Raw genomic sequence first — 21,070 nt, 5'->3', positions numbered from 1 at the left:
TTGGAAAAAAGTTAATTTAGTTGTTCTCAAACTTTCTGTTCCCAGCAGCCTGTCCATTCTTGAAAAGTACTGAGGACCCTAAAGGTTTTTTGTTCAAGTGGGTTCTACTTATTGATATACATACTCTACTAGAGATTAATAATAAGAAAAATTTAGTACATGAGAATGCACAAGCACACATATCTTTAGCCAACAGACTGATATTATCATCACATATCTTGTAGCCTTAGAAAATATCTCTATACAAGCACAGGGAAGTCTGTTCAATACCCTGTAATAACCTAAATGGGAAAAGAATTTAAAAAAGAATAAATACATGTATATGTATAACTAAATCACTTTGCTGTACACCTGAAACTAACATGACATTGTTACTCAACTATGCTCCAATATAAAATAAAAATGAAAAAAAAAGAAAATATCACGATATACTCATTAGAAAATGAGAATGAAAAAGAAAAATACTATCTTGGTATTAATATAAAAATAGTTTAGAATTTGTTGACCATCTACAAAAGTCTCAGGGACCCCTGTAGATTCTCAGACCACATTCTGACAACCTCTACAGTAATTCATACTCTACAAACTTACCCCAGTGACCAGCATTTCATAAATGCTAAATATATTGATTCTGTTAATAGCCATCACTTAGACTATGAGTTCCATGAGGGCACTGAGGTATCCTATACATTTTTTGACCTTTAAGGAGGCACTCAGTGAAATTTTATTGAATGAAAAAAGCCCATAGAACTCTAGCTGCTTTCTTTTGAATAGATAGCACAGTTACTGTGCTTGTTTCAGGGAACTGGCTTTAGGTTAAAGCCTGTATGCTTGTGCTGTGAAGTAGAATCGTTCACTGTATGACTTCAAACAAGTCACAGTTTCTCCAGGTCTCAACTAACAAAGGAAGAGGATAAAGGAGGGTCGGGCTGCATAATCTCCAGGATTCTCTTCCCTCTAAAGTTCAATGTTCTAGGTACTCTGTATTTTGATATACCAGAGTGAGTGGTGGTCAATAGGAATATTCAACAACAAACAGGATTAGGAGGGAGTGGGGAGATAATTCAAGATTAAGTTGGCAAGCCTCCAAGAATAGGATGATGTTTAGGTAAGCAAATGTGGGAAGATTAGACAGGTTCAAGTTGACACCTCGTAAGACCCAGAGTTTAAAAGCTCAAAGCCAACAATAAGCAGTGCTAAGGAGTATGGTTACTAAACTGTGATCCAAGGATCTTTGCTTGTTGCTTGAACGTGAACCTTCCTAAACTTAAATTGTTGGCTATATTCAGGAGATGATGAGAAATCTGCACAGGGATCTTGCCCTTGATTTGGGGTAGAGACTGTAGTACTAGGTATACTGCACAATGCGTGATAATAATGAAAAGTAACAGTTTTCTAGGTCTAATATACCATTATGTATAGAGTATTTATCAATTCTACTGCTAATGAAGACAATACCAGAAAAAACAGAATTAGCTTGCAAAAAAGGAGAATTCAGTAGAATTTACTGGTTTTCTTATAAAGATAATTGTTAAACATCAAAATTAACTGCAGATAAAGATTGTTCAGTCACTCTTGGAAATGTCATTTGTATTTCTCTCATGATTCATCCAAGATCATAGTGGTTAGGATTAAGAGTTTTGGAGTCAGAACCTTCAAATCTGAGTCAGAATCTTAACATTGTTAGCCATGTAATCTGTGTATCTTTCTAAGCCTTGCTTTCCTTATCTATAAAATGGGGATAAAAGTACCCATCACTCATTGTAAGCACCCCATAAATAATAACTATTACTATTACAAACTATATGGCTTTTCTTTAAGGAAGGAAAAAAAAGAACTTTTTGAGATCTTAAGAAATGAACGTTTTAAGAATTTATAAAATTGAAATTTCTCTCAGTTAAAAGTTTAGTTAAATTGCCACTGCCTTGTTTGCCTTACTTTCTTTTACATTGGATGGTTTATATATTGTGCAATTGGTATATTGATATATATACAAACCCATCATAGGTCAAGGTTAGTCCAGCAACTGATTTGTTTTCACAGATTAGCGCAAAATTTAATAGGTGAAATAGGAAGGACAACATATGGCTACAAAATGAAAATTTCGCAATTCCAACCAAGGTAAATTTGAATTTTTTAATGATATATCCTCCTGTAAACATTCCAGATGCAAAAGTTGGTATGGTTATGAATCCTAGAAGAGAAAAAATGTAATTATATAAATATGGTTATTCTGAATGTCTTTACACATGAAACGCTGTATATCAACCAAAATCATCCTATCTTATTATTTCTTAAATAGAAGGCTGGCAGTCCAGGATGGAGGTAGAGGGTCAGTGCACCATGTGGGGGAGATAAAAATAATTTCTTCCTGCCAATGCTGAAGGTTTAGTTTCCTCAGTAGCAAAAGTCAGTGACTGAGAATATCTGTATGTCTGAACATATGGTTTTTATAAGGTGCTTTTTGTCCCCTCCCGGAAAACAACAACAAAATATCATCTTCCTGACTCTGAGACTTTTATCCCACCATCTAAAATCCTTTACATTTCCTTAAAATGAAGAGTTCCCATCCTTAAAAACTTACTACAAATTTGCCCAGTAGTTTAGAATTGAACACTTAAATTAATATCTCTTCTTTATTCATCTAAACACACACATACCCTAAGATGATAAACAGATCTATACATGATGTTAAAAATAGTTATAACTTTTCCATTTCATTGTCTTCCAAGATTGATTAAAGATGAAGATCCCTCTAACAAAAAAATTAGGCTGAGAACTTTATTAGGAGTTAAATTTACAGTTTTAACATTTATCTTAAGTTCAACAAGCACATCCTACAGAATTATTTTTTTCTTGTTTACTTATGACCTATTCATATATCACTTGATAAATTCAGCTTAACTTATCAAATATTGGGTTTCTACAATGTGCTGGGCCCTGTACTGGGTATTCTACTGCTCTTAAGAATCTTATATTATACAGGGGGTAGGGAAAGAATAATATGAGAAAACCTTTCCTTCATAAAGAAGTCTCCATGTGTCATTGGAAACAGATATTGCAGCAAAAAACCTCTCTAAAATACGAGATTTGTATTGAATTATATAGATACCAATGATGTGTTTAAATTGATTTTTCTCCTGGAAACATCAATGTCCTATTTTTTGTAAGTATCTGGGTCCTGATTCAAAGTCCATGAAGGATAGAAGTATAATAATTACATTACAAAAGGATTTGCCTCAGAATCTCAGCACTAGATTATAAGATCCAGTTATGCAGATATCATATCTACATGTTCCATTCACATGTCACTTTTCCTTCAGGAATTCATCTCTTCAAAAATAACATGAGCTGTAACTTCAAATGCAGAGCAATGATGATATCACAAGACCCATCGATTTGATAAAATTTGAAAAAATAAATGAAAATTATATTTAATAAAATGTGAAATTGCCTTCACAACAAAATGTCACTTGGAGCTCAGTGACTTAGTAGCATAGCATTTATCAAGCAAACATAAACAGGTCTTACCAAACAAAATGCTAGTCTCAGATGCTGACTGGCCATACTGCTGTTCTACATATTTGAAGACATAAGTAATAATTCCAATATGGCTGCTGGCTTGTAGCAGTGTCAAAAATAATGTTATAACATACAGGGGATTGGTAAGGATGTTTTTCAAGGACTGGAAAAAACCTATAAAAACATAAAAAGAAAGAAAATATTATAATGCAGCATACATATATATTAATATCTTACTTGTAAATATAATTTATATAAGATTTAAAATTCCATAAATATATAGCACAGAAAGTCAGAATACCCTGCAATCCTACTAACAGTTTTTTTTAAAAAATATTCTTTCAATTTTTTCCATATGTGCATTAATATTTATTTAGTTAGTTCATTTTACTCCAAAATGGGATCAAACATACATGCTGTTTTAGTAAGTGCTTTGTTCACCTCGTATTTGGTTATTCTTAGCATTCTACCATACAACTGCATACATCATTAGTTCATTTATTCATTCATTTAGCAAACGTTTGGTTTTTAATTGGGTACTAGGCAATATGCTAGGCACTCAAGAAACAAAAGTGAATGAAATGCCATGTCTCTTTTTTATTAGCACTTAATAATATAATCATTATATTAATAATATAATTATTAACTGGAAATTTATCTTAAAGATAGTATAATCCAAAGCTCACAGAAATAAGAAGACTAAGGTTCAAAAATCATAAAGTTCAATTTAGTACCAGGATTCAGATCTCTTGTTTCCTGGTATATAGCTTTTCTACCATAAAATCCTGCCTCAGTAAATCTGGCAGTATTATCCATCAGCTTTCTTAAAGACATATTGTGTCTCAAGTGACATTATGACAACAGTAGGGCAAAAAACCCATGCCTACAAACAAGTGTGTAACAAATCCGTAACGTCTGTACCTAGCAAGAATTATGTGATCTGGGTCTATGATCACCAGGTTAACTAGCTGTAATGAGAGTTCAAAGTGGTAGAAACCACTTAGAAAAACAGTGGGAAGTATCAGAGTCTAGCAAGACAGAACCAGATATGGTTACTGAGATATGGATGGTGTGGACTTTGAAAGATCTTGTGCTGTAGATCTCTAAAGGTTTCCATTAGATATGATCAGAGCCAAACCTTCTATCCAATGGTAACTAAGAAATAGTTTCATCTGCTTATAATAACAAGAAAAAAGATTAGAGCAAAGGGCATAGAAGGAGAAAAAAGAAGATGTAGGGAAATGTATAGCAGGAATAAATAACATTTTAAATTGTTAGGTCAAAATGCTAAACTTCTCTCCATGGGACTCCCCAGTCAGGAAGGACGATTGACTTGTGAGGCATTCTAAGTGAGTTGTGATGTTTGATCAAAAGAAATGGGGTATATGGGCTCACCAAATCATTGAATTTTTGAGGTGAGTGAGAACTTGGATGTCATCTGAACTTCTACACAATCATGATCCACTATATATCCTCAATAATCGGATCAATAAACAACTCATTAAGTTGACTATCTCAGAAAGAAATTGCTCATTTTTGGACAATTCTCCTTGTTTACAAATTGTTTTGTAATGAACTGATATCTTTATTTCTTTCTAACCAACTAGTCTTGTTTCTACTCAAATTAGATATTTTATTTTCTCACGAAATGTTCTTAGTTATTTCATCCATTCCTAATAGCACATAATTAAGAACCTCTTTACTATCTTATTTCGGTCACTATCTTACAAACACAGTTGATAACACAGATGATGTTTACAATCGCCCTATTTTTGCATCTTCATTATCCTCTCCATTTTGGGGGGCTCACAGTCACCCACGTTCCTTATTTTTAGATAATCCGCTACTTTTTATGGATTTAATTTGCTGCAGTGTGAAAATAGCATAGACCAAATGAAAATTTATTGGAATGGTATTTTTAGTGTGCATATTAAATTTCAAAGACTCCTAAATCAGTGGTGTGCTGGTAAATGTTTAACAACTGATTCTTGGGAAAACAACGTTGATTTGAGTATTTCCCAAGTTCGGTAATAAATGGTGGTAACTTCTCCCATCATGGCCAATTTCAAGCTACCAATGTGACTGAAAATTTAAGTCTTCTCTCATGAGTCAATACAAGTCACACCATTGCGTTCGGATTAGAGTGATGGAGAGGAGAAAGTAACAATAAAAGGAGTGAGGGGAAGAACTGATGAGAGGGAGAAATTGGGCTCCACCTGACAAGCTCTAATGTCACTTCAACTTGAAAAGTTTGTCAAGGTTCAGCCATTGCTTTGCTTTGACTCTTACTATTCCACCATCTCTGTGCAATCTGAAAACTGCACTATTAACATTGTTTCAACTATCTTGCTCTGACTGCTGCTGGATCGTTCCCCAAATTACTGCTCCTAAATTGTTCTCCATTAGCCCTCGGGGCTTATGTTTGAAAGGAAGGGCACTATCAAATGGTGGAGGGCTCTTATTCACATGACTGATTACAATAACCTTAACTACTACTGTTGCTTGTACTTCATTTTTTAATATTTAGGTAAGCAATTTTTTTTCTATATAATTACAAAGAAAATAATCTTACTCTATCTAGAGAGAAACTTCCTCTGATTTCCTTCTCCATACTCCATGTCTCCACCTAGGAATAGTTAAGTTGCCCAATTTATAGGCACTCATAGTTGTTTATATAGGCACTATATGGCAATTGTCTACATATTTTTCAGTACAACCCCATTATATTGTAAATACCTGGAAAACAGAGGCAATATTCTATTACCAGGGCATAGGATGCTTCCTGGTACTATTTGTGAAAGGAAAGAGAAGAAAGAAAGAAAAAGAAAGAAAGACCTTTTAATCCCCATAGTTTGTACTATGTAATTTGGAAATGAATATATACTCTTTGGTTTACAAATAACAGATATTTTTAGCCTTTGATTGGTTTCTCCCTGCCACAAGCCTAATCCCCTTCTCTTCAGAGTTGATATGTGTTCAGAAAATATTTACAAATTTTAGTAGGAATCTTAGAAGAATAATTTAGCCAAATTTAGTAAAGAAGAAAGCGAACTTTATTTAGATGACTTGAGTATGACTTATTATTTTGGAATATTCACCCCTCCCTTTCACTGGGATTAACAATTCCAAATTGACTGTAAATGTGAAATACTTACCAGCTACAGTTCCACTAACATTTTGCCCCTGCTTGGTCAAATGAGCCATTTGACTCTTTTCCTCATTTTGCACAGGCAAAGATACTGAAGCTTTTTTTTCTTTCTTTGGTTTATCCAAATTTTTGGGCAAGAAAAAGAATGGTATAGAAGAAATAATGGATATTAGTCCAGCCACAAGGAAACCAAGCCACCATGCACCAACCCAACGAGAGTCCTTAGGAGTTATTCTGATAGTGCCTAGAATAAAGAATTAGAAGAAGCCAGTCAAAAATCATTTTGAAATGCAAGAATTTCTGGTAATAACTGTAATAATTGCTGTCCTCCATAGATGAAGAAAGTACATGATGTTTCATCAATTCTGAGACACTCTTTTCTTTTTCTCACACATTTATCTTTGAAATAAGGGTAAGTCTAACATTTAATGACATCCTACAATTGCTCTTGTCCAGGAGTCAGTCATGACATTGCTGTCATTGCCTGAGCCTGTGTGAACTTGGTGGCTTTTCTGGTGACATGACAACAGAGGCCACCATTGAACAGTTGAAGCCTGCAAACTATTTAAGGGCCATTTATGGAAAGCATGATACTCATTGTCTGAAAACTTCTATTGGCACCATCTCCTGAGGTCAAGAAAGCACTAGCAATGAAATTTACAGCACTTTGCAAGAAATTCTCAGAGCCAATAGTGGGGTTTTTTCTCCCTAGAACCTGCATTTCCAACTCCTTGGCAGCACAGAGGATGATAATGGTGAAGATATACGTATAATGAAAATCTGAGTTTAAAATTTAGACTCGAAATTTTAGGGATAATTTAACCATTTTATTTCAATAATATTTCCCTTTAAAACTGTGTGAGTGCCATGTATGTGCTATATCTAAACAAGTATAAATGAGCTGTTTTAGTAAATATAAAGTTTCAGTATATATTTAAATTTATAAATATAAACATTCTAATAAGAAAGCACCACACACACACACACACACACACACACACACCCCATAGATGTTTGAAGCAGAATAATGGTGTTGTTACTCTTTGATCTATAAGAAAACTCTTTAACGTGAGAAAACATTGACTTGATATATAGAAATAAATTATTAATTATATGTACTGAAGTGGTTTTCAAATATGCACAACTCTGAGTTTAAAATTGATTTACATGTTCATATTATTCCGTAATCAGCAACTCTGACAGACTGCAGAAATGATTGATAAAATCAGTGACTCCATCTACATGCTAAGTACTTATTCATCATCCGTCAGAAATGTCATTTTGATAACATTTTTGTGTGTTCTATCCCTGGTGTACACATAAGAACTAGAGGTCATAACCTGGCTAGACACAGCCTGCCAAAGTGTTTTCTTTTGTTCACACATTGTTTTAAAAATTGAAAACTTCCACATGAAAATCTGGATTCCAGGATTTTCTTGAAAACCAATCAGAAGATTTTGTCAATGCTGGATCCAAATTTCTTCATGAAAAGAATAGGTTGAAGCTGAGCAGTATATGCACTTTCAGGTGTGTGCAGAGGGCAGTTCACCACCACCAGTTCTTCCAAGTTTAACCACCACAGCGAACACTCTTTATTCACTTATGTTATCTCGTTGGCTCCTTTGGCATTGGAGTTTGCCAAAATGTACTTCACAATATGTTTACATCATACCCATAACTGAATAAGAGAAGATATAATAAGGTCTAGACGTTCAGTGCTAGAAATGGGATCACCATGGACCTAAATACTGTGAGTAGTGATTTCTGACTATAGAAAAGAGGTTACAAATCTATCATTCTAAAGACTTTAACCATTTATTTCTGGGTGCTTAGTGATAAAAACAAGGATGAACCTGGAAATGAACGAGTAGAAACACTTGGAATGTGAACCTACTCTAATTCACACATCCAAAATAGAAGACATAACACATTCCATCAGGTCCACGTTTTAGCTTTATATTAAAATACTTTCAGATTGTGGTTATTGTTGGTCTGCTGTGATGTCTACTCTATGTAGTCCTGGTGAAATAGAAAATCAGATTTGTTTATTTCTAAACACTAATTACTTATCATACGTTAAGACAGACATCATACAGTTATGTTCTAAAAGAGATGGAAGATAAGTGGCACAAATATTTATGGCTCATTGTGACAAGGGCTACAATAAAGGCATGCTCTTGGTGATTAATAGGGACACTTAACTTGGGGCCAGTAGGAGGTGGTGAAGTAAGACGTCTCTGAAGAGGAGCCACATATTGGAAAAGACTTTAAGAACTATGCAAATAGAGATGGGAGAAAGGGTAAATGTGGGGAAGTGACATTAGTAGGCACATTGAGAGACCTGCAATTAGTTTGCAATTATTTTGGGTGAAGTAATCTTAAGTTTGTTAAATTTTCTTATTTTGTGCTTAGTTGTAAAAGCCTGATGCAGATAGGAGCTGAATTTTATTTTTATTCTAGTTATTAACACATTACCTATTTGTAACTTTTGACAATTAGTCAGCAAAGGGCCACTGAAAGAGTGAATTCAGTTATTTGAAAGAATGGTGTCATGTACTTGAAAAGCATTATCATGTTACCTTGTTCTGATTGTACTTACTCAGATCTACGTATCCAATATCCACATACATTTTAGAAAACAGAGATACCAGTAAAAAGCCAACAATTGGACCAATCATTGTTACTGCAAACAAATTACCTAAAAATATCACAAAACATTTTTATCAAATGACAATAATACATGGTTCTTATTCAATTTTTTACAGTAAAACAGTACAATATATTTCTCTAAATAAATTTTTAAGTAAAAGAATGAGTTTAGGAGCACTGTTATTTCAAGGTACACCCAGGAAAATTAACCATAAAATCTAATATTTTCTGTACATTACCTAAATAAAAAGAAGAATGTCCTTCTTTAGCAAAATCATCGATGTAAGAAATCCCCAAGGGTGTTATGGGCGTTTCCCCAATTCCACGAAGCATATTACCCAATAGAATATATATCCACATATGTGACCCAGATTCCTTTTCCCAACCTACATAGACAAGAGAGTGTTTTATCTTAAACATTAATTTTAGCATTCCTGTTGAAAAGTCAACTAACTTAACCCTTTAATTATTTCATTTAAGATTTTTTTTGCTTTTTTTCTAATTATAAAATGATTTATAGTCACGTTACAAAATTTGACAATACAGAAAATCACAAAGAAAACAAGTAAAAATTATCTGCCATCCCTCCACACACAGAGTACCACTTCTAATGTTTGTTTATATCTTTCACATTTTTAGTGAACATAAAAATATGCGTAATATTCTTTATGTTCTCATATCAGAATTTTAATGACTGCATAATAGTGTGCTGAATAAGTTTCATCATTTATTTAATCAATTTTTTCTATGTACTCACACAATATTTCTAATTTTTCATTCTGTTAAACAGGGATGCCATGGCTATAACGGTAAATAAATCCTTCTGCACATTCCTGATTATTTCCTTAAGATAAAGCAATAAAAGTAGAATTGCTGATTTAAGCAGATGTGCATATTTTTGTTCTTTACCATATTGAAAATTAACCTCCAAAAGAGAAATTTATACACTCCCCATAATACATAAAATGTGTCTTTATCCTCTACCTCATTTCTTTTTATTTTTAATCTTTCCTATCTAGTAGGTAGGAAAATCTTTAACTAGTACTATAATTTATAATTAAAACTCATGATTTGTGTTATAATAGGTAAAAAATCTTTAATTGGTGTAATAATTTGAATTTTTCTTAAAGAGTAAAGTTGTTTTAACATATTTATACCACTTCCTTCTCTTTATATTAATTGCATATATTCTTTGCCAATTTTGTATCAAAATATTCCTCTTTTCTTATTACTTCTAGAAGGTCTTTATATATAATATATATTAACACTATGATTTTTGTCTTACATACATAAGATGCAAATGTTTTTCCTATTTGTCTTTTAAATCAATTTTGCTAATGGATATCACAATCGTTTTTTAACGATGTAATTAAATTGTTAAATTTTATAATATTTATTAGTGACACTAATATTCACTAGTGCCAGTTCAATTCTTACCTTTTCCCACTATCTCCAGTGATGTTCTATTGAGTGACAAATTTTGATTAATCAAACAAGTTGATAAGCTTGATGTTGAATTCTCTGATGGATTAATAGGGGTGTCTTTAGAATACCTGTAACTGTAAGAACATCACTATATTTACTGAGCATTTTCACTTTTCCCAGAAATACAGAGGAATTTTCCCCTTTATTTGCACCATTCTCTTCTCCAAATTATCAGGATACTCTGTCAGTTTCTCAGCTTATATTCTAGGAGTGGTGATGGGTAACAGTGAAATGGGAGTGTTCACTAAGAAATATGCAATACTCCCCAGGCAAGGTGGAGTACCATGTTGCTCTCATCCTAGGAGTGCTTATATTCTGGTCAACATATGAAATATCTTGGTTTCATGCTTTTAAAAAACTGCTAACTGTATTTATCAATCTTTTGAATTATCTTCAAAGATGGTTACAATCTAAAATTTCAAAATCAATTTATAATCACACACAGTCATATGCCTGATTCTTCAAAACTTAGTTTAAAAAGTTCTAATACATCTCAATTTGATAAGGAAGCACTTAATAGGAACAATAGAATGGACCTAGAATAGGGACAAATGCTGATATTTAAAAATACGTGAATGGACCGAAAGGTATTATGCTTAATAAAATAAGTCAGGCAGAGAAACACAAATACTGTATATTTTCACTTACATGTGGAATCTAAAAAAAAAAAAAAAAAAACAAATATAACAAAACAAAAACAGACTCACAGGTACAGAGAACAAACTAGTGGTTACCAGTGGGAAGAGGAGTGGGGGAAGGGGGGAATATAGGGTAGGGGCAGTTAAGAGGTACAGACTACTAGGTATAAAATAAAGAAGGAGACCTTCAAGATGGCGGAGGAGTAAGATGTGGAGATCAACTTCCTCCCCACAGATACATCAGAAATATAACTACATGTGGAACAACTCCTACAGAACACCTACTGAACACTGGCAGAAGACCTCAGACTTCCCAAAAGGCAAGAAACTCCCCAAGTACCTGGGTAGGGCAAAAGAAAAAAGAAAAAACAGAGACAAAAGAATAGGGACAGGACATGCACCTCTGGGAAAGAGCTGTGAGGGAGGAAAAGTTTCCACACACTAGCAAGCCCCTTCACTGGCAGAGACGGAGGGTGGGAGGGGGCTTCGGAGCCACGGAAGAGAGCGCAGCAACAAGGGTGCAGAAGGGAAAGCTGAGAGATTCCCGCGCAGAGGATCAGTGCCGACCAGCGCTCACCAGCCCGAGAGGCTTGTCTGCTCACCCGCTGGGGCAGGCGTGGGCTGGGAGCTGAGACTCGGATTTTGGAGGTCAGATCCCAGGGAGAGGCCTGGGTTTGGCTGTGTGAACACAGCCTGAAGGGGGCTAGTGCCCCACGGCTAGCCGGGAGGGAGACCGGGAAAAAGTCTGGACCTGCCTAAGAGGCAAGAGACCATTGTTTCGGGGTGCGTGAGGAGAGGGGATTCAGAGCACAGCCTAAACGAGCTCCAGAGATGGGCATGAGCTGCGGCTATCTGCGCAGACACCAGAGATGGGCATGAAGCACTGAGGCTGCTGCAGCCACCAAGAAGCCTGTGTGCAGGCACAGGTCACTATCCACACCTCCCCTCCTGGAGCCTGTACAGCCCGCCACTGCCAGGGTCCCGTGATCCAGGGACAACTTCCCTGGGAGAACACATGGTGCCTCACGCTGTTGCAACATTACGTTAGCCTCTGCCGCTGCAGGCTTGCCCTACATTCCATACCCATCCTCCCCCAGCCTGAGTAGCCAGAGCCCCCTAATCAGCTTCTCCTTTAACCCCCTCCTATCTGGGCAGGGAACAAACGCCCTCAGGCGACCTACACACAGAGGCGGGGCCAAATCCAAAGCTGAACCCCAGGAGCTGTGCGAACAAAGAAGAGAAAGGGAAATCTCTCCCAGCAGCCTCAGGAGCAACGGATTAAATCTCCACAATCAACTTGATGTACCTGCATCTGTCGAATACTGGACTAGACAATGAATCATCCCAAAATTGAGGTGGTGGACTTTGGGATCAACTGTAGACTTGGGGTTGCTTTCTGCATCTAATTTGTTCCTGGTTTTATGTTTATCTTAGTTTAGTATTTAGAGTTTATTATCATTGGTAGCTTTGTTTATTGATCTGGTTGCTCTCTTCCTCCTTTTTTTTTTATATACAGATATATATATTTTTTTCCTTTTTCTCTTTTTGTGAGTGTGTATATGTATGCTTTGTATGATTTTGTCTGTATAGCTTTGCTTTTACCATTTGTCCTGAGTTCTGTCTGTCTGTTTATTTTGTGTTTTTTTTTTTTTAGTATAGTTTTTAGCGCTTGCTATAACTGGTGGATTTGTTTTTTGGTTTGGTTGCTCTCTTCTTTCTCTTTCTTTTTTTTTTCTCATTTTAAAATTACTTTTAAATTTTTTAATTTTTAATAATTATTTTTTATTTTAATAAGTTTATTTTAACTTCTTTCTTTCTTTCTTTCTTTCGTTCTTTCTTTTGTTCGTTCTTTCTTTCTCACTCTCTTTTCTTCTGGGCTGTGTGGCTGACAGGGTTTGGTGCTCCAGCCGGGTGTCAGGCCTGTGCTTCTGAGGTGGGAGAGCCAAGTTCAGGAAATTTGTCCACAGAGACCTCCTGGCTGCACATAATATCAAATGGCAAAGGCTCTCTCAGAGATCTCCAACTCAATGCTAAGACCCAGCTCCACTCAACGACGAGCAAGCTACAGTGCTGGACACCTTATGCCAAACAACTAGCAAGACAGGAACAAAACCCCACCCACTAGCAGAGAGGCTGCCTAAAATCATAATTAGGTCACAGACACCCCAAAACACACCACCAGACGTGGACCTGCCCATCAGAAAGACAAGATCCAGCCTCACCACCAGAACACAGGCACTAGTCCCCTTCATCAGGAAGCATACACAACCCACTGAACCAACCTTAGCCACTGGGGACAGACACCAAAAACAACGGGAACTATGAACCTGCAGCCTGTGAAAAGGAGACCCCAGACACAGTAAGTTAAGCAAAATGAGAAGACAGAAAAACACACAGCAGATGAAGGAGCAAGGCAAAAACCCACCAGACCTAACAAATGAAGAGGAAATAGGCAGTCTACCTGAAAAAGAATTCAAAATAATGACAGTAAAGTTGATCCAAAATCTTAGAAATAGAATAGAGAAAATACAAGAAACGTTTAGCAAGGACCTAGAAGAACTAAAGAGCAGACAAACAGAGATGAACAACACAATAAATGGAATTAAAAATTCTCTAGAAGGGATCAATAGCAGAATAACTGAGGCAGAAGAATGGATAAGTGACCTGGAAGACAAAAAAGTGGAAATAACTGCTGCAGAGCAGAATAAAGAAAAAAGAATGAAAAAAAATTGAGGACAGTCTTAGAGACTTCTGGGACAACATTAAACGCAGCAGCATTTGAATAATAGGGGTCCCGGAAGAAGAAGAGAAAAAGAAAGTGACTCAGAAAATATTTGAAGAGATTATAGTTGAAAACTTCCTTAATATGGGAAAGGAAATACTCAATCAAGTCCAGGAAGTGCAGAGTTCCATACAGGATAAATCCAAGGAGAAACATGCCAAGACACATATTAATCAAACTATCAAAAATTAAATACAAAGAAAAAATATTAAAAGAAGCGAGGGAAAAACAACAAATAACATACAAGGGAATCCCCATAAGGTTAACAGCTGATCTTTCAGCAGAAACTCTGCAAGCCAGAAGGGAGTGGCAAGACATTTTTAAACTGATGAAAGAGAAAAACCTACAACCAAGATTAATCTACCCAGCAAGGATTTCATTCAGATTTGATGGAGAAATTAAAACATTTACAGAGAAGGAAAAGCTAAGAGAATTCAGCACCACCAAACCAGCTTACAACAAATGCTAAAGGAATTTCTCTAAGTAGGAAACACAAGAGAATGAAAAGACCTACAATAACAAACCCAAAACAATTAAGAAAATGGTAATAGAAACATACATATCGATAATTACCTTAAATGTAAATGGATTAAATGCTCCAACCAAAAGACACAGACTGGCTGAATGGATACAAAAACAAGACCTGTATATATGCTGTCTAAAAGACACCCACTTCAGACCTAGGGACACATACAGACTAAAAGTGAAGGGATGTTAAAAGATATTCCATGCAAATGGAAATCAAAAGAAAGCTGGAGTAGCAATTCTCATATCAGTCAAAATAGACTTTAAAATAAAGACTATTACAAGAGACAAAGAACGACACTACATAATGATCAAGGGATCAATACAAGAAGAAGATGTAACAATTGTAAATATTTATGCACCCAACATAGGAGCACCTCAATACATAAGGCAAATGCTAACAGTCATAAAAGGGGAAATCAAAGTAACACAAACATAGCAGAGGACTTTAACACCCCACTTTCACCAATGGACAGATCATCCAAAATGAAAACAAATAAGGAAACACAGCTTTACATGATACATTAAACAAGATGGACTTAATTGATATTTATAGGACATTCGATCCAAAACCAACAGAATACACTTTCTTTTCAAGTGCTCATGGAACATTCTCCAGGATAGATCATATCTTGGGTCACAAATCAAGCCTTGGTAAATTTAAGAAAATTGAAATCGTATCAAGTATCTTTTCCGACCACAATGCAATGAGACTAGATATCAATTACAGGAAAAAATCTGTAAAAAATACAAACACATGGAGGCTAAACAATACACTACTTAATAACCAAGAGATCACTGAAGAAATCAAAGTGGAAGTCAAAAAATACATAGAAACAAATGACAATGAAAACACAACGACCCAAAACCCATGGGATGCAGCAAAAGCAGTTCTAAGAGGGAAGTTTATAGCAATACAATCCTACCTTAAGAAACAAGAAACATCTCAAATAAACAACCTAACCCTACACCTAAAGCAATTAGAGAAAGAAGAACAAAAAAACCCCAAAGATAGCAGAAGGAAAGAAATCATAAAGATCAGATCAGAAATAAATGAAAAAGAAATGAAGGAAACGATAGCAAAGATCAATAAAACTAAAAGCTGGTTCTTTGAGAAGATAAACAAAATTGATAAACCATTAGCAAGACTCATCAAGTAAAACAGGGAGAAGACTCAAATCAATAGAATTAGAAATGAAAAAGGAGAAGTAACAACTGACACTGCAGAAATACAAAGGATCATGAGAGATTACTACAAGCAACTACATGCCAATAAAACGGACAACCTGGAAGAAATGGACAAATTCTTAGGAAAGCACAACCTTCCGAGACTGAACCAGGAAGAAATAGAAAATATAAACAGACCAATCACAAACACTGAAATTGAAACTGTGATTAAAAATCTTCCAACAAACAAAAGCCCAGGTGCAGATGGCTTCACATGCGAATTCTATCAAATATTTAGCAAAGAGCTAACACCTATCCTTCTCAAACTCTTCCAAAATATAGCAGAGAGAGGAATACTCCCAAACTCATTCTACGAGGCCACCATCACCATGATACCAAAACCAGACAAAGATGTCACAAAGAAAGAAAACTACAGGCCAATATCACTGATGAACATAGATGCAAAAATACTAGCAAACAGAATTCAATAGCACATTAAAAGGATCATACACCATGATCAAGTGGGGTTTATCCCAGGAATGCAAGGACTCTTCAATATATGCAAATCAATCAATGTGATACACCATATTAACTAACTGAAGGAGAAAAACCATATGATCAACTCAATAGATGTAGAAAAAGCTTTTGACAAAATTCAACATCCATTTATGATAAAAACCCTCCAGAAAGTTGGCATAGAGGGAACTTACCTCAACATAATAAAGGCCATGTATGACAAACACACAGCCAACATCGTTCTCAATGGTGAAAAATTGAAACCATTTCCACTAAGATCAGGAACAAGACAAGGTTGTCCACCCTCACCACTATTATTCAGCATAATTTTGGAAGTTTTAGCCACGGCAATCAGAGAAGAAAAACAAATAAAAGGAATCCAAATCAGAAAAGAAGAAGTAAAGTTGTCACTGCTTGCAGATGACATGATACTATACATAGAGAATCCTAAAGATGCTACCAGAAAACTACTAGAGCTAATCAATGAATTTGGTAAAGTACCAGGATACAAAATTAATGCACAGAAATCTCTTGCATTCCTATACACTAATGATGAAAAATCAGAAAGAGAAATTAAGGAAACACTCCCATTTACCATTGCAACAAAAAGAATAAAATACCTAGCAATAAACCTACCTAAGGAGACAAAAGATGTGCATGCAGAAAACTATAAGACACTGATGAAAGAAATTAAAGATGATACAGATGGAGAGATATACCTTGTTGTTGGATTGGAAGAATCAACATTGTGAAAATGAGTATACTACACAAAGCAATCTACAGATACAATGTAATCCCTATCAAACTACCAATGGCATTTTTCACAGAACTAGAACAAAAAATTTCACACTTTGTATGGAAACACAAAAGACCCTGAATAGCCAAAGCAATCTTGAGAAAGAAAAACGGAGCTGGAGGAATCAGGCTCCCATACTTCAGACTATACTACAAACTACAGTAATCAAGACGGTATGGTACTGGCACAAAATCAGAAATATAGATCAAAGGAACAGGATAGAAAGCCCAGAGATAAACCCTGAGTTGTCGTAAAGGAAAAAGGGATTATCAGCTTGGCTTGCAGGTTGGGAAAGGTGTGGATTAGAGAAGACTTCACAGTGAGGATTCCATATGAGATGTGTCTTGAAGATGGATAGGGGTTTAATAGACAGACAAAGAAGGAAAATCATTCAAAGCTGTAGAAACACTATGAACAAAGCTATGACATATTATGGCACATTTGGCAAACTGTAGGCCTAGAGTGTGGTCCTCAGTCATGGGAAGCAGTGTAAAATGAAGCTAGGAAGATAGTCAAGGACCAAATCAGTGAGTGACCTGTATATGCAAATGAGCTTAGATATGCAAATGAGCCTAGATAGTAATTCATAGGCAAAAGGCTTTCAATACTTTGACTGTTACTAACAATGAGAAATACATTTTGCATCACAATCACAATACATGGATATCCACAGACACACTCACAAATTTATGTACAACCAAAACAAAAGTTTCACAGAATAATATTTATCCCCGCTCTCATTGCGTTTTCTTCTATTCTATTCTATTCTATCCTATCCTATCCTATTAAAAAATTGTTGGTCTTAATAATCATAATTGATTTATTGGTCCATGAGTGGTTCAGGATCTGAAGTTTGAAAAATCCTGCTCTAGGATATGGGACTTCCCCCTGCTCTAGGATATGGGACTTCCCTGGTGGTCCAGTGGGTAAGAGTCTGAACTCCCAGTGCAGACAGCCCGGGTTTGATCCCTGGTTGGGGAACTGGATCCTGCATGCTGCAGCTAAGAAGTCCACATGCCGCAAGTAAGACCCGGTGCAGCCAAAATAAATAAATAAATACCAAAAAATAAAGAAAAATACTGCTCTAGGATATTGGGAGTTTTAAGTGGGAGTAAAATAATTAGATTCTTATTTTTTAAATCAATACTGTAGTATAGAATATGAGTTAGAATGAAGTTGAGTTGGGAGGCAAAAAGTCCAGGCCAGAGATGATAGAATCCTCTATCAGGTTAAGGGCAACAACTATGACAGATAGCAGGCAGAATAAGCAAGATTTGGTGAGCACTGGTCATGTGTATTGAAGTAAAAAATAAGTCTAGGATGAGACCCTTGACTTTAGTTTGAGTTCCTCTGTGGCTAAATGAATCATTGCTGAAAAAGTGAATGTGAAAAATCTGAGCTGGTTTTGGCACAGGGATGAATTCTGTTCTGAATATATGGATGCAAAATGTTTGTAGGATGTTAGGTTGGAGATACCCACGAGGTGGTTGGTTATATAGATCTTGAGTATAAGATAAACTCACTGTGTACAGTGATAGTTACATTTAATGCATGTACTCCACACAAATCATGTAGAATGAAAAGTGAAGAAGATTGAAGAGGGAGCTTAGACAATACTGACCTTATGGTGTCAGTAGCAGAAGGAAAAGATGGGCATGATGGAGAAGCCAAAAGGAGAAAATAAATCAAGAGAGAGTAAGATGATGAAAATAAGAAGGAACAGCACCAGGAAGAAGAAAGAACTTATGAGGGTCAAATAGAGTAATTAATATAGTAACCAAAAGGCATGGCTGTTGGCATTGATAATGAGTAAGTAATTGATATCTTTAGCAGAAACTGCTCATTGGCTCTCAATATCCATTCTTCTCTCCTTCTATGGTAACAGAACCTGGGATCTTTAGCTGGGAAGGGGATGCCTGAAGTAAAGTCTATTTTTCCCAATGACTTTCAATCTGAATGTGAGGTGTAGCAAAGTTCTGGCTAATGTGAAGTCAGTAGAAGTGTTAATGCTTCTGAAAATATTTCTTAAGTCTCAGCCTGTGTGCATTCTGTTTCTTCTTATTCTTCTTCCCTTCTATCCTGTTGCAAGGAACAACATTGCCACAATTTAGACCGTGAAGTCAAGGCCAGTCAAAGCTGGGTTGGCTACATTTTTTTGTGTAAAAAATAAGCTCTTATCTTATTTAAGCCATCACTATTTTTGGTTTTCTGTCATTAGTATCTGACTCTAATTAAAACTACACAGTGACTTAGAAAGAAGTCTCAGTGGAGATGGTAGCGGGAAAACCCATACTGCAGTGAGTTGAGTGGTGAAGTTGTAAGCAGCTTTTGGCAGGAAAGAGGTTTCTGCAGGAGGCCCCTTTGTCTTGTCACTTTAGCAAAACTACATTGTAACTAACATTTAAATCAGGCGCCCCATACTCTACTCATCACCAACCCAAGCACACCTTTCAAATCTTTTGATCACACAATAACTTGCCTAACCTGTTGGTTCTTTCTGTAGATCAAAGAAGTAGAAATGAAGAATGAGTAATTAACAGATGACCAGATCTCTTCCCTAGCTTTCCCTTCAGTAATCTCATGAACAAACTATGTAAACAAGATAACATCTAAAAAAACATCACAGGAAGTCAACAAGCCTGCACACAGTGGGGGATGGTGACAACTTTGACCCTCTATCTCAATGATTAACTGACATTACTTCCCTTTTCCCTTTAAAAACTTTTATAGCCAAACAGAATCATGGGAGTTGGTTGGGGGGACATGAGTGCACCTTCTCCCCAGATTGTTGGCATTCTGATTAGAAGCAACTTGCCTTTCTACCAACAATTGCCTCTCAGGTATTGATTTTCGAGTGGTGAGCAGCTGGACCTGAGTTTGGTAACAAAGACTTATTAAATATTATCAAAATCTTGTAGGCAAAGACGTGAAATACATATCATATTAAAAAGTCACAAAAAGCTTATTTATTTTCTGTGAAACTACTCATTTATTGCTATTCATATTTTAATATGAATGAGAGTCATGGTAGATAAAACAATTTAATTATTACATAGAAAATATACTCCATTTCTACACACACTTAGTGGATATTCTTCTCAAAAGGGGACTGCTTATTTAAAAGGAAAAAAATGAAATTCTACCTTTAATTTACAAGGAAATGATCATTGATGGCATAGAGTCACTTACTATCCCATGAAGAAATGAGGTAAAGCAGTCAAAATACTTCCAATTCCCATAGTGAAGCAACCAATTCCGATTAGTTTTGGTCTGTGTAATTTGGCTCCAAAGTAACTCACAAATACAATCACAAGCAAATTTCCTAGAAAGAAAACAAAATTATTTTGATATAATTGATTATAGCAAACAGTGACTGAGTCCAATTTTGTGTTCAGTAGAATGGAAGGCCACAGAATGGATACAAATAGAGCATAAGACATGGTACTATGCCTCAAAGATCGGGTAATTTTTTTTTTTAAATAGACTCTGCCTTTTATTTATTTATTTATTCATTCATTCATTTATTATTTATTTATTTTGGCTGTGTTGGGTCTTTGTTGCTGTGCATGGGCTTTCTCTAGTTGTGGCGAGCTGGGGCTACTCTGTTGTGATGTGCAGGCCTCTCGTTGTGGTGGCTTCTCTTGTTGTGGAGCACGGTCTCTAGGCACGCGGGCTTCAGTAGTTGCAGCACACGAGCTCTGTAGTGTGGCACGTGGGATCAGTACTTGTGGCACGTGGGCTCAGTAGTTTTGGCTCATGGGCTTAGTTGCTCTGTGTCATGTGGGATCTTCCCAGACCAGGGATTGAACCCGTGTCCCCTGCATTGGCAGGTGCATTCTTAA

The 21,070-nt window shown here is 35.9% G+C and overlaps 1 protein-coding gene across 1 annotated transcript in view; it reads right to left on the bottom strand.

The window, feature by feature from the left end:
* The window catches only part of LOC309609876 (solute carrier organic anion transporter family member 1B3-like), a 70,876-nt gene that overhangs the window by 15,857 nt on the left and 33,949 nt on the right, over positions 1-21,070 (bottom strand). The window contains exons 4-10 of the mRNA XM_082351979.1: positions 20,418-20,550; positions 10,757-10,878; positions 9,559-9,705; positions 9,270-9,368; positions 6,678-6,914; positions 3,532-3,696; positions 1,999-2,194 (exon numbers count right to left, since the gene is read on the bottom strand). Coding sequence (XP_082208105.1) covers positions 1,999-2,194; positions 3,532-3,696; positions 6,678-6,914; positions 9,270-9,368; positions 9,559-9,705; positions 10,757-10,878; positions 20,418-20,550 — 1,099 coding nt within the window. The remainder of the gene's footprint in view (positions 1-1,998; positions 2,195-3,531; positions 3,697-6,677; positions 6,915-9,269; positions 9,369-9,558; positions 9,706-10,756; positions 10,879-20,417; positions 20,551-21,070) is intronic.

Source organism: Balaenoptera borealis, assembly GCF_965194805.1.
Source record: "Balaenoptera borealis genome assembly, chromosome: 13".
In the NCBI taxonomy this organism is placed as follows: Eukaryota; Metazoa; Chordata; class Mammalia; order Artiodactyla; family Balaenopteridae; genus Balaenoptera; species Balaenoptera borealis.
Note: the sequence above shows the minus strand (reverse complement) of the source record. Positions and strands in the feature narration are given on the sequence as shown.